The following is a 15,430-nucleotide window of genomic DNA, read 5'->3' as shown; positions in this document are numbered from 1 at the left end:
ACACTCCACTAATTTAAAAACTGATCCGGAGACTCACCATTTCCCTGGGGAAGTTGTAGTCCTTCCACAGGAGCTGTTGGCTAAAGGGTTTAGGACCCCACCAGGAGTAGTCCCATCCGAGGGATATGCGATTGACGACACCAGCATCAACAGCCTGATGAATGTGGATATTTATTCTAATTTATCTCATTCATTATGATTATTAATTTCTTTTTATTTCTCTATTTCAGAAAAAACAAAGGTCCTGTTTATCCCATTTATTCTGTCTCCTCTTTGCCTAGACGTGCAGATAGGCAGAAAGATTGTTATGTTGTAAGTAAACATTAGCCAGGGTCTGAAAATTACATAGGCTGGAGAGCAAAGACGAACTTACAAAATGGTTCAGTGACTTATGAAGCTGAATGTAATATCCCTTGCATGTATAATTATCAATATTACCCAGAAAAAAATATGTGAAGTTTAAGCACTGGAGCTCAAGAGAAAAAACTCCTCATGCGTTGCAATTTGTAAACCAAAAATTATAAATGTGTTGCGCAGTTTAAAGTATAATAAATATATATTCATATGATTATCTGGAAGAAAATAAAATGTTTAGAGGAAAACAAGACCAAAGGGGAGAAATAAAGGAATTGAAATTAAAAAAGTAAGATATTCTACTTACCATCAAAGCGTTAGAAAATGACCTCGGCAGCGGCGGAAAGAAAGTCCTGTAGTGGTAATCTTTCAGGGTGCCAAGAGGCAGGGCGCTGATAATGTAATTGGCACGGTAGGAGGACCCGTCTGCCAGGACCACGAGAGGACTGTCTTCCTCGGGTCTGTCCCAAAAGACCTGGCACACGGGACTCAAGAGACGGAGCTGCTCGCTGGAGATATCGTACTTTTATGACAGAAAGGAGAGGACGAGTTAGATATGACTGGAACTCACGCTTAATGGAGCAGTGTTTCTTACTGGAAGAAATATTAAGAGAGCTTCTCTTTGAGAGAAAAAGGAGGATGTTGGTCCCGCTGAGAGAACGAGACGGATCTCCAATACACAATAAAAAAGAATATTAATCATGCTCCTTAAAACATGCTGACGACAGGAATAGTAAGAACGTTCTTGATCTCTGAAAAGTAATGAAGGTGATGAAACTGTATAGTTAAGGAAGGAAGGAAGAATCACTGGAGGAAGACAAGAAGGAAAAAATACATAAGACTGAAGTCACAACTGACCGCAACAAAGAAATGTCTATGACCTCAGTGCACTTGGAAAGCCTACTATAATTTATAGGATACAATCACTTGAGGATGTTTTTGACGAGTAAAACTATTAATTTAGCTAAGAACATCTCATTTAAATATAGTTACGAATATTTTATTTTACTATAATGCAGCCAGCATACATTTCTGCTTTCAATTCGATTTCTGAATGCTTTCTAGGTGTACTGAACTGATCTTTAAAATTAATGAATCCTACACTGATGCATACATACATACATACATACATACATACATACATACATACATACATACATACATACATACACACACGCACATTAATATATATATATATATATATATATATATATATATATATATATATATAATATATATATATAATATATGTATAATATATATATATAATAAATAAATATATATATATTATATATATATATATATATATTTATTTATATTTATATATATATAAATTAATTAATTTATTTGTACATATTTAGAGAGAGAGAGAGAGAGAGAGAGAGAGAGAGAGAGAGAGAGAGAGAGAGAGATGCAAACAGACTATCAGAGATAACAAATAACCATACACACAATCACATGCCAGTCATAAGCAACATTAAGCGGTATTGGGTGGGGGGTGATACAGTTTAAACACCAAACAACTTCACAATTAAAATGTAAAGCGTGCCAGGGGATATTTCGTTTACAAATATACAGTAAAAACAATCGTAATAGTTTCAATAAGCTTTTTTTCATTTAGAAGGGTCACAAGAGCAGTGACTCTCACAATGACTGAAAACTGGGAAATAAAGATGAAGATATCTATTTGAGAAAAGGTTCGACAGAGAAACGAAGCACTTTCCAATTTGCTTAACTTGGTCCAATATAAACTTAGAGAACCTTTAACCATGCTGTTAACTCTCTAGAGACTTCTGGCAACTATATCACCAGTGAGGCTTAGTATGAATCCTAACTTAAGATGAAACCGTCTTGTGTCAACCAAGAATGGAAAAGAATAAGTACTTTTGACACAAAAACTGAATTGAATATGTTTTTTACTATTTCCAATTTGATCTTTCTCGTCTATGGCAAAGGTGAATTAGCTGATGAAATTGCGAACAAAAATATAAAAAGAGTACATTTGAAAAGTTTGAAACGAATTTGATGGCAAAATAGGCATTCAGTGAAGTCTGGTTTTGCTTGTCTGATAAAATTAAAGCTCTTAATTATTAAAGTCATAAGTCACGCCATGCCTGTCCAGTATGTTTCATGCCATATTAAAAGGTTTTTCATAATGTAAAATTCATCCATTTTTAAAAGCCAATCAAAATTTAAAAGAGAAAATGGAGCCCTCTTAACCTACTTCAAAAGCCGTTGACTATATTTGATCTTTAATATGTTTAAAAGACTGTAAGCTATGAGATCTCTGAATGCTTTCTAGGTGTACTGAACTGACCTGTAAAAGCAATGATCATTGATTTCCAAGTTTGCTAGAGTTCTATAAGAAAAAAAAAATTATCCAGCCGTTTCCAAGAGTTTGTCACAATACAGAAAATAAGATATATCTGCAAACTTATTTAATCTTGCCAGACAAAAGTGATTGACTTCTAATAACGGATAACTTGCAACTAGTTTTATTAGTTAGACTACGGCCATATCGTAACGCCTAGGTTTTGTAGAGATACATTCCCAACAATGCAACGATTCGATTTTTTTTTGGGGGGGGAGGGGATAAATTCACCCCAATGAGGAGTTACAAACAGGCTAAAGAAATAACATAATTTCGTAAGTTTTAGGGAAAAAATGGACAGAGAATTAAATCTATGGTAATAATTTTTGTCATAATTTTGGATATATATCCTACAAAACCATGGCGTTCCGTATCTAAAAAGTTACCAAGTACAGTATAAATTTCATACAGTACTGCATAATTTCCCTATAAATTCTCAAATTACTGAATGATTTCCATGAAAAGTTGACAGTAAAGTACGGTTTTCAAGGAAACAGCAATGTACAATTTCCTTAAAAAATTCCTACAGTTCTGCATAGCTCCCCTAAGAATCGTACTGTATGTATCACTTCTTAAAAACTCAGCCAGTATAACTAAATCTCTTTTAAAAATATCAATTCTGTACTAATTCTGTCAAAAGCAACTGAATAACTTCCTTTAAAAACCACACAATATTTCATTCAAGAATATACGATGTGTGCAACCCCTCACAAATTCTAATATGCAGTATTGTACAAATTCTACAGGAGAACACAGAACAATACAAATGCCTAGAAAGAAACACAGCACTGCACAGTTTTCCTCAAAAATCACGCAGCACTGTATAATTTCTCGGACAAAATAGGGGTGTTTAGAGTGCTAGTCCAAGTGACTTTGCCGGCATTACCAGAAGGTGCTGGACGAGTTTGTCCATGCCACCTTTCCAGATGATGTCCCTCCCGAGGTCCCTGAAACTGGCGGCATCTCTCGCTGCCATGTTCATCCAGCTGTTGACACCGAACTTCCCGCTGATGGTCTGAAGACAAGGAGGGAGAAACGTTGGGTGGTTAATTTTGAAGTTGAAAAATAACTTTCAGATTTCTATTATGTATTAATAGCAGCACATATAACACTACCAAAAAGGCTGTTCAGTTTTTTCCTGCAAATGAGTCAAGGTGATAGTTATTTTATATGAAGATATTTCCGATTATGAATACAACCGAAAACAAAACTCCTCATGAACTCTTTGGATTGTTCAGTTTTCGGGAGAATCGACATTCGAGCGACCAAATTAGGTACCAAGTAATGGGTCCGAGTGGCCAAAACCAAAATGCTAGGTAGGCTAAGGAAACCACATTGACAAAATATCAAATTCTAATCTATATTTTTATTTACTTTAATAAGTAGTCATATCATCTACTTCTCTCCTGACTCAATATCACATCTCATGATTTAGTAAAGGAACCAGAAAAAAATATAACAATAATAAGTTGCAGCTTAAACTGAAGACGCGAATATAGTGTTAAAGTTCGGTACAGAATCAGAATCAAGAATTACGTGGACATAACGTGCATGAGTCATATCATCTATAAGAATATTATAAGAAATATATATGCTCTTAAATACCTGATGGATATAGTACATCCACGCCTGTTTGTCTTTCTCGTCAACTGTCGGTCCCCACATTTCATCAAACCTGAAATGTGGCATCAAATTTGTGACATCAAAGTTGTGACATTAAAGTTGTGGTATCATAATCGTGGCACTGAAAACTGTGTATCAAAGTTGAGGCAATGAAGTCTGGGTGTCAAAGTTCTGACACTTTAGTCTGGGTATCAAAGTTGACACTGAAGTTTTGGTTGCAAAGTCATGGAACTTTAATCTGGGTATCAAAGTTGTGGCAATGAAGTCTAGGTATCAAAGTCGTGGCACTGAGGTCTGGGTATCAAAGTTGTGGCACTGAGGTCTGGGTATCAAAGTTGTGGCACTGAAGTTTTGGTTTTAAAGTTATGGTACTTTAGTCTGGGTATCAAAGTTGTGGCAATGAAGTCTGGGTATCGAAGTCGGGGCACTGAGGTCTGGGTATCAAAGTTGTGGCAATGATGTTTTGGTTTCAAAGTCACGGTACTTTAGTCTGAGTATCAAAGTTGTGGCACCGAAGTTACGACAATGTAGGTGAGATGTAGAAGTATGACATGAAAGTTGTGGTATCCAAGTTGTAGTACTGATGTTGTGAGGTCAAAGTTGCAACACTGCAATACTGATGTCAGTATACGTATCATTACCTCCGTGGAATCTGTTCCTGGTCAGCTTTGACAGTTATAAAGCTAATTCAGTCGTTATGTGATTTATAATTCCTTTTATAACACTAATCTGGGCGCTTCTAGATACTGTCGAATATCGTTATTCTTCTTAAAATTTCTTTAGAACATTTATACTAGTGTAATGAAAACTGTAAGCTAATTGTGAACTATTTCGGAAACTTTTAATGGAGAAAATTTACATATGGCATGTAATAATTCTTGAACTTCGTGTATTAAAAGTTATAGTTGTCATTGAGTCTGAGCATCTTAAACCTTGTAATATTCATTGTTTATTATTATTGCTTAAATTTTATTAAACTGGCACCTGCCTCCACACTAAAGGACAAAGGTTCATGAATTCTTTCATAAAACTTCGCCTTTTTGAGTCAGGGTGTATGGTTGTAAGTAATCTGGAATATTCTTTGTAGGAACATGTACTGGTTTAATTTTAACTGTAAGAACAGAACAAGGTATTAATACCCATGATGAGGAGAGCAACCACCCTCACACTGTTTATGACTGGTGTAATGAAAAGAAACGTAAATATCTAAAAAATGAAGTGGAAAATCTTAAGTGAAAAACCGAGACGTGCGCGCGCACATACACATACACACACGTATATATATTCTCACATATTACGTAGACCTTTACGCAGGCCTAATTCAAGTTTCTCTTCTCTCTCTTACTCTCCCCTTAATCACGAGTATCTGTATAATAAACTTTTTAAATAAAATGTCGAAAATAAGATGCTGATAAGGAGTAACAAGACAACCAGATTCTTGGCTTCACGACGAGCACTAAAAAGGAGTTCATATATGCATCGATCATTTTATTATATTTAATATTGTTATTACTAACAATCTAGTCATGTTGTTTAAGGAAGGATAATGTCCGCTGACTAGTTAAGAAAACTACCATGGAACACAATGCCATTATGCAAATAAAAAGAAAAATAAGGAAGAAAAAAGAGGAAAAAAGTGAGGTGAAAATAAATATACAATGAAAAAAATTGAATACAGAAATATAAACAATATAATTAAATGAAATAAATGAACAAAGATGGACGCATGCGGACGCATATACATGAATACATGACATGCATGTAAAATCCAAAAATCAAGAAATAAGGCGGACAACTGAGGCAAAGAAGCTTTTATAGTTCAGGATCTCAAAAAACTGAAGAAAAAGTTTCAGATTATGGAACCACCCATCTAGTAAATTGGTTGTTTGCAAAACCCGTTTTATTCTCGGCGCTATAGCTTGTTTACCGTTGCACAACTGACCTTGCTTAGCAAGTATTGCAAATTTTGATCTTTCAGGTTCAACATTAATGGATCTTGCTGTGAAATGCCACAACTCACTTGCAATATCAGGAATTCTCAGATAGCCTTCGCTTTTCCTTCTTATGTCATACAATTCCTACTTGCATAATTCCAAATTACTCCAGTGAAACAAATTGATATAATGAAGTAAAGTTCATGAAATGAATCAAGTTATGCATGGAACTCAGGTATGACATAAAAAGGAAAAGCAAAGGCTATCTGAGGATTTTTGATATTGAAAGTGAGTTGTGGGGGTTTCAAAGCAAGATCCATTAATGTTGAACCTGAAAGGTCAAAACTTATTATATATATATATATATATATATATATATATATATATATATATATATATATATATATATATGTATGTAGGCCTATATATACATATACATGTGTGTGTGTGTAATATGAACCAGTCTGTATGTAACAGTAATAAATACCTAGTTATCTGCTGACAGATAAAATGCTAAGAACTTGACAACACAGTAATCTCTCTCTCTCTCTCTCTCTCTCTCTCTCTCTCTCTCTCTCTCTCTCTCTCTCTCTCTCTCTCTCTCTCTCTCAGCAAGATTATGCCTCTAAGCACCTCCATGTCTGTAACGATACTCCTTACCTTCTCGAATACACATCGCCCAGAGACCTTTCGTGGTATCGGAGGGCTGACCTCTCCCTCTGGTCATGCTGCAGATGCTCCAAGATCCTTTGACCTTTCCTGATGGTCCTCGAGTCTTGCAAATCTCCGTCGCTCGTTATAACGTCGTCCTCTGCAATGAATGATCATAGTAAAAGCGCAAAATGAAGGATTTTCTGGGTCGATACAACTGCAAAGCGAGATTAAAACGTGTACATAAATAGCCATTTGTTCGAAAAAATTGTGTCCATCCGGCGTAATATGTTGCTGATGGTAAAATCAACGGTAATGCATTTTTTTTTTTGTACTTGAAGCCGTTTTCCTTAACATTACGGTCACTGCCACACTCACAATATAACTGTTGAATCAGAGGGGAACTGTCTAGGCAGAACGTTTATCACATACACATGCAAGTATACCGAAGGTTCATTAGCAGTAAGTCATACCCCCATTCACAAAAGCGTAACTGTCTTTCGCCTGCAAGCACTCTATCACTAACCAGGTAATAAGACCCAATAGCTTTTCCATATCATCTATCCAGTACTTTTTCCAAACCTCTAGCACTCCATTTTTTCCACGTGATCAAAGCGCCCTCCCCCCCTCCCCCACCCATTCTTTTAACTGATAAAATCGATAGTGTTTTCACAGGCGGTCAAATGTGTTGATGTTATTTTGCTTATATGACGACAATTTTTTAGGTCTTGAAACTTCATCAGAGGTAAAGATGTTGGACAGTGTTCCTTGAGAACTCGCTTTCCTCCAGACTTTTCTGGAAATGCACGTGTGGAGGTCACGAGCGCGAGAGTGCAAATGTGGAATTGTGTGCATTTTTTTTTTTCATCCGTTTAATCAGCGATTTTCAACATGTTTTCATTACTTGAGATAGAAGCTAATAGACAAATAGCTAACATCCCACACGCATAACCTAGATATTCAAGACATCAGTCTCCATCCCTAAAGGAATACTATGTGGTAAGGTTATAGCTAATATCAGTAAGAATTGCAACTTACCCCAATCTATGGCGGGCTCAGGGCCACCAACTGCTCCAATTTCGAATGCCAGCTGGAAAAGGGGATTCAGAGCTTCGCCCTGTATTCTGGGAGCCCCTTCTTCTACCATCCACTGGGCTGAAATAACAATTAGGCATCCATGAAATGCTTACTCATCTGGTAAATTAGTAAAGGAAGAGAAATATGTAACAGAGAGAGAAGAGAGAGAGAGAGAGAGAGAGAGAGAGAGAGAGAGAGAGAGAGAGAGAGAGAGAGAGAGAGATAAAATTTTAATATCAATCATTACAAAAAGATAAATACTACTGATAATATTACTGCAATCAAATTGAAATTAGGTAATTGTTGTTATTACAGTTGATTTCCAAGCCACCAAAATCATATTTCTTTTTTGAGTATTATGAAGGCACCGTTCAGATTACAGAAGCCTAGCCGAAACTAAGCAATGCCCAGGGAATGGAACACGAATGCATCTATTTCAAAAGACTGGAAATACAAGTAATGTGTGGGATGTAGGAGTATTTTCGTTTGCTTTAGAAATCTTTTATTTTTCGTTCAGAGTTCAGTTACAAGCCTAATACAGTTATGACGAAACCCATTCATCTATTTAAATTATTTATGTGAGCTTGAATTCATAACAATTACTCCATGCATCAGGAACTAGACCGTTCTGTTTACAAAAAAAAAAAGTTCGAATTCAAGCTTACATAGAAAATAGGGCAAAACATGGATGCCCTCGTAAATCTACAGTACAATGGAAGGTTAAGCAGGTTTCCAGAATCTTAATGGCACTGCGCATGTGCGTTCCTCTCCCCATACATAAGGAGACTAACCGTGCCTGACAGTATGTACTCTGCCACCAAGCCTGTTCGAAGCCTCGATCAAGATGGAGTCAGTCAATCCAAGTTTGTTGAGAGTTCCTAGAGCGGACAGGCCAGCCACACCCCCTCCTATAACGACGACCTGCTTCTTCTGGGCATTGCGTATCCTGTTAGGGATAAAAATGTACTTTTTTAAAGAAAGGCCCAGAGATATGAACTTGAATGCCGTGGAATTAAAATCTTGTAGGAACGTGCTTGATGAAGGATTTATGTGGTATGATACTGTGGTATTTATAGAAAAAAGTGGGGGTCACTGTCCATTAGAATTACTACTAGATGGAAACGTAAGTGTTGAGAAAGATCTCTGTCTAAATGCTGAGAAATTTAGAATTTAGGAACTGAGCATCATGACTGGGCCTTCCTGAGGCTTAGACTTACCTGTGATTAAAACCTTGAGACATCCAAGAATAACTCTTACTTAACATTTAAAGACAAATATGTATTAGGAATAAGTAACATTCAGATAATAAGAATTACCACCTAAAGCAATTTAGAGATGGGGAATTAACCGTAATTGACATTAAAACAATAAAAATACTCGATATTTAAACAGTAATTGAGTGTTAATCACATAAGAATGATCTAGAATTAATAATGGTGGGTTACCAGGAATTTCCATCACATTACAAATACATGATTTTCTTACGGAACAGAAATATATGATCCCGAGGAAAAACCTCAAGTTGCTTACCAGCCTCTGTACTCTCCAGGTAAGAAGTCGCAAGGGTGATCAAGTCGTTTCTCTGACGAGAAGACAAGGAAATTAAAACTATAGGTTATTAAAATATGTACCTTGTGATTCCCTCCAATTTGGCATTGTCAAGTCACAAAAGATGTATTCATGTTTATCTTATTACCGTGGTCTTTTGTCAAAGAGTCACATCTCTAACTTGGTTTGTATGTATACAGTCATACAACTCACAATTATAAAGTAGTTCATGCACAGAAGGTCTGGATATCTCTAATTGTCTTTGGTTTCTCTCATTTCTGTAAGCTACCCTCCTTTTACCCGTCTATCAATCCATTACCTTTGTGGCCAGATGTATAAAATACACGAAAGTAATTGGCATTCTGTCGTTTCTTTTTAATATTTCCTGTGGCTTCAGCTGATATTGAAATGAGATATATATTTGTGATTTTTATGCATTAAATGTGAATCTATCTGTCTACTACACAGCTACTCTGTGCTTTAATCTCACACTTTCTCCTTTTTTTCCGTCTCTCTTCCCTAGTTCTGAACAGCATAACTTTCGGGTCTCGGCAAAAACGCGGAGCGAATACCTACACAAATTTAGTTTTTCAACAGCATCCTGATTGGGTCCATTGTGTTGCATCTTGATGCGGAATGTTACTCTCCTCATAAAACCTAAACATCGTACTTTATTATGTTTTAGTATCGTTAATATATTCCCCTTTATTCTTGATCAACTATAGTTACATAAAGAATGATCTAACGTCAACAGATGTTAAATGTCAATGGAAGAGATATTAGTACATTTTCTTACAGTAATGCTCTCGCATATTCTCATCTTTCATGGAAAAATTGATGTCTAAATAAATTAGGTCTTCATGTTAGCAAAGAAGGGGAATGAACTATGAAATGAAAAATTCTGATAACAATGAAATTAATGGTAATGCAGAAGCATATTTTCTTATATTTTTTTTTTCACGTGAACCCTAAACTTTTCTACTATATTCTTTAGAAACATCGCTGAAAGACAAGTCCTTCATATTCTGGAGAGATAAATAACTTCTGAAACAAGAAATATTACCTGAAAAGTATGACAGAAAATGAAATAAAATAAAACAGAAAGAAAGGTTTAAAAAGAAATCTCACCGACTATGACTGCCTTAGGAGGGGGCTCTGGCTCATCTCCAGAGATAAAGTTCAAGAAATATTGCCACAGACTCATGTTTTCTATCTGCGGAGGATTTACAGGGTCATCCAGAGGTATATCTTCCAGGTACACAACATTCTGGCGTGGTTCTGGAAAGGAGGAGGATGTTCTGTGCATTGAGAGAATCGATAACTTATAACAGTGAGTGCCTAGAAGGAAACTTGTTACTTGGAAAACTATTTGTAAGCTGAAAATACCTGATTTTTGTTGTGAAAAGGACCTCCGAAGATAATTACTAACATGGCTAAAGGGAAACAAGTCTGAATCTGAACGCCAACAATCTATTATACGAAAACGTAATTTGTAGGTCAAGAATTTTTTCTTCATGAAAAAGACCTTAGAAGGCTATAATTTTAAATGGTGGTTTTAAACATCAAAAAAGCAAGGATGGAATAAATTTTTGGGCCTATGGAAAGCAGCAGCAATTTTAGCCCATCAACTTCCCAAATTAAGAATATTATGAAATAAGTTTTGGAAGCTGAATCTTACGACAAAAGCGGCCTCCCTTTTTAATCGACTATAAAAAAGGGATTATTGATTTTTAATATGGATGTAAAAAATGGCGTTTTCACAAGTCAGACTGAAAATTAACCAAAGTTTCTATTTTAGGGTTAAATTTGAAATACTAAAACGGGGAGATAATTACTGAGAAACCGGTGAACTCGCTAAGGATTCGAAAACCTGGAAAGGAAACTGTATATATTATTTTTAACACGAAGAGTATGTGATTTAACATAGTTAAAATATGGAAGGTAAATAAAATGAAAAAAAAAATCAATTAGAATTTAAATTATTGAAAATATCAAGGGATTGTTTAATTAAGTGTGAAAATATATATAATACCTTTTCTAACACAGTAGTAGTAAGGAGAGACAAGAAAAATCAGTTTCATAGAGACTTTGGTTTCCCTGTATACTGATGAAGCTTCATAGAGCTTTTGTAATTGAAAGTACTTGACGACTGAGCTTATTTGTATTCTATTCAAAATTTATGAATAGTAGAAAGGGTGGACTGTTTGAATATTAATATCGGATACCATAAAATCCAGAAATGACCATTAATTACCGTACAGAAAATACCTTTCCTTGAACTAAAACAAAAACAACTATTTTCTAGGGGATTTCGTTCTTGCAATTCTTGTTTAAAATCCTTAATTAGATAACAGTGACTATGAAAAACATAAATGTTGAAAAAAGTTAACAAAGAAAGAGAAATGCCTAATGAAAAATAAATTTCTGAATACCGAGGAGGACTTTAAAAAAAACAATCCACAAGAAATGATTACCTCTGGAGGACGAAGTGGCCAGCCTCTCGAGATTGAGCTCGATAAGAGTAAGGTTGAAGTCTTCGATAACCTCCTGGAACGTTTCCTGATGCCCATTTTCTAAAACGAAGTTATTGGCTGTTTTATTCTTTTTCTTGTTTCTCTTTCTTTTGGTGGATTTTCGCTTATGGTTTCCCTTCTTTCGTTTCCTAGGCAAGTCATCGTCGGCCTCGTCTTCGTCTGATGTTGCGACGGCCTCCCTTGTCTCTTCATCGTTCTCGAACTCTATGTAGACTTCATCGTCCTCTAGAATGTACGCCTCTTCCTCGTCACTCAGATTATCATTATTGAGATCATAAATATCGGTCGTGTTACCTTCGTCTAGTCCTTCAGTGGTCAACGTAACGGATTCCATTGGTAACTGACTAATACTCTCTGTATACTCAATGTCTTCATCGTAATTTTCGTCTGCATTAACATTCTCTTCTTTTTTGACATTTTCACCCAATTCTAATTCTTGTTCTTCGCCTTCCAAATATTTTTCCTCATTATCTGCTTCCTTTACTTCTATCTTCTCATCTTTGTTTTCTGTATGGGCCTCCTCTCCCTCTGCAAGTTTACCTCCTACTACATCACCTTCACGAGAATCATCACTACTCTTATTTTCATCTACTTTTGTATCCTGCATATCCTTCATAACACCCTCATTGTCGTTTTCTTTAAATTTTTCACTTCCTGCCTCTTTGATATCATCTTCCTTATCCTTTACCATTAATTCACTGTCCTCTGTATCCCCTGCATCATCCCATTTATCTAAAGATACCACTTCCCTCACTTTTTGAGTGACCAATGTAAACTCATATCCAGCACCCTCTTCTTTTGCTGCTACCTTGTCAGAACCTCTTATTTCTGAACTCTTTATTGTGGCATCTTTCCCTTGACCTCCAAAGCCCACATTCTTGTTATTTGTTCGAAAGATGTTTTGGGTATCTTTCGCCTCGACCTCCAGTGATCGCCCCCTTGCCAGATATGCTTCCTCTCCTGGGAGGCTCGTAGAGAAAAAGTAGTAACTCTCTGTTTCACTTTCTGCGTCATCCCCACTGGCTCTGGCGTCCGGTCTCTCTGCTCCTGGAATGCACAGTACAGCTAGACAAATATCATAACAAATAATGTTCAATACACAGTGAGTAAGTGACAATAAAGATAGACAGACCAACACTGCCACAGTTGGACGGTAAAACCCAGTTTGCTGTAAAGTAATAAAGAATTAATTTCACCCTATATTTACACGTTCAGTGTAAATATGAACAACTGGCGCACCTGAAACTGGTTAGATAGAATGTCTCCTGATGGAATATTAATATCAAAACACCTGACGGACTGTGCTCTACCACTATATAATTTGAGAAAACTTTACCAGTATATATCAACACTAGTTCCACACAATTATCACTTTAAAATCTAAATATTACTAGACATGAGTGCAGTTCATCTTGCAGGGATGCATCTACATTCCAGTAAAGCATGTCATAAACACAAGTCGGTAACTTATCCCACACACATCACAAACATCTTGATGATAAGCCAACGACTTGTTGGTAGTTCTAACCACCGCTTTAACCACCGCTTTATATATTTATCCAACATTTCCAAATCGCTCTTTCTGCATTTATGGTCGTTGATTTGTTATCAACCTGCTTATGCTATGGATATGATAAGTTGCCTTCATGTGCTTATCTTGTTTTACTGTAGTGTGTACACACCTTAACAGCTCAGTGTCAGTGATCCCTATGAACAAAAAACAACAGAGACCTGACTAAAAAAAATGGCAAAACTGGTAATCAAAGGTTCAGAGTGCATTGCTGGTTAAATGGCTTGATCCTGAGCGTGCCCTAAAATTATACATGTTCATGCACATATTACCCTAATATGAATAACCTTTCCTTCCTTCAGGTTTATATGTATTTGCCATATATGTATCTTTTGCTCAGAAAGGAATGCTCTAAAAGTTTCTAGTCTTCTGGTCTTCAGCGAGTCTGTTAAGAAGCACTCCCATCTTTATTCTGGTCGGGAGCCACCTCAGACTTGTAGGTACAAAAATTAACCGTCTAAGTTAACGGAGGCACGGTGGGATTAAATTTCACTGGTCTAAAGAATCCCGATTCACTCGGGAACTGAACCCAGGGCCCTTTCCCTGTTGAGATAAACATCTTACTCACTAGACCACGAACAACCAAACTTGTGTGTACACACACACACACACACACACACACACACACACACACACACACATATATATATATATATATATATATATATATATATATATATATATATATTATATATATATATACAGTATATAAATACGCACGCACACACACATATATGTATGTGTGTGTGTGTACGGATATTCTAATACGCAATAAATTACAAATATTCACATTTCTTCGAAGACTCATTACTCCGAAAGAATAAAGAAAAGAAAAAATCTGCCTTTGGCCCTAATACCCTGCCAGCAGTGGCCGCTCGTAGCTCTCTGGTGAGATATGTAGGTCAGCGGTGACCGTGGTTGTTTTTATTTTTGTTCTTGTCGATGGGCTGCGGCAGCCACCTTCTTCCTCCTGTCTTAACCTTGATTCGAATCCTTAATTAAAGTATGTATTTAAGTTACGTCACGTTGAAAACTTTAGTAAGGCTACAGATACAAAAATCATTGATCTATCTATCTCTGAAAGGTTTTCTCTCGCTATTAGGTAAGGTTAAATTAGATGTAGGGCCTGCCAAATCATTAAACTAGTTCTTGAAACTTGTTCTATGGTCGTTGCTCCATCATTCTATGCGAGTCTAAACTGTAAGCTGTTCGGTAGCAGAAACCAAAACGATGAATAAGATGACCAAGGGCAAATATTTATGGTGTTGTGAGAATTTTCCGCTGAACTAAGAATTTATTAGGTAACAGGTGGTGGAGTTGAGCCTAGTAGAGCGAAGATAGTGATTAACCAGACTTGAACTTTATTCGAGAACGCCATCAATCGAAAATAAAATCAATGAAGGGACATAATGATGATGGAAGTCAGATAAACGAACAGATAAATGCCTAATGAAGCATAGAAGTTACGTGACACCAGTAATTCGGAATCAATTAGCAATAAAACAAATGGTTTAGATAAAAAGATGTGGAGTGATAAAGAAAAATTAACGAGAGAGAGAGAGAGAGAGAGAGAGAGAGAGAGAGAGAGAGAGAGAGAGGAATTCCGTAGTAATGAAACAGAAGAAAACCTAAGAAAACGATCGGAAATTCCTTTAATTTGCCCCATTGAAATACGACGAGAGAAATAAATAAACTAAATAGTTAATCAGCAAAGAATACAAAATGCCATACGTTAAGCACAAATGAAAAAAGTGAAAGGCTAGAAACA

The 15,430-nt window shown here is 36.1% G+C and overlaps 1 protein-coding gene across 1 annotated transcript in view; it reads right to left on the bottom strand.

The window, feature by feature from the left end:
• Window positions 1-15,430, bottom strand: part of LOC136848176 (uncharacterized) — a 31,996-nt gene that overhangs the window by 8,301 nt on the left and 8,265 nt on the right. Inside the window, exons 3-12 of the mRNA XM_067120471.1 lie at window positions 12,033-13,139; window positions 10,687-10,836; window positions 9,541-9,592; window positions 8,802-8,956; window positions 7,972-8,088; window positions 6,943-7,093; window positions 4,331-4,400; window positions 3,612-3,740; window positions 662-877; window positions 38-154 (exon numbers count right to left, since the gene is read on the bottom strand). Of these exons, the coding sequence (XP_066976572.1) occupies window positions 38-154; window positions 662-877; window positions 3,612-3,740; window positions 4,331-4,400; window positions 6,943-7,093; window positions 7,972-8,088; window positions 8,802-8,956; window positions 9,541-9,592; window positions 10,687-10,836; window positions 12,033-13,139 (2,264 nt within the window). The remainder of the gene's footprint in view (window positions 1-37; window positions 155-661; window positions 878-3,611; window positions 3,741-4,330; window positions 4,401-6,942; window positions 7,094-7,971; window positions 8,089-8,801; window positions 8,957-9,540; window positions 9,593-10,686; window positions 10,837-12,032; window positions 13,140-15,430) is intronic.

Source organism: Macrobrachium rosenbergii, chromosome 18 (assembly GCF_040412425.1).
Source record: "Macrobrachium rosenbergii isolate ZJJX-2024 chromosome 18, ASM4041242v1, whole genome shotgun sequence".
NCBI lineage: Eukaryota > Metazoa > Arthropoda > Malacostraca > Decapoda > Palaemonidae > Macrobrachium > Macrobrachium rosenbergii.
This window is presented reverse-complemented; position numbering and strand designations above follow the sequence as displayed.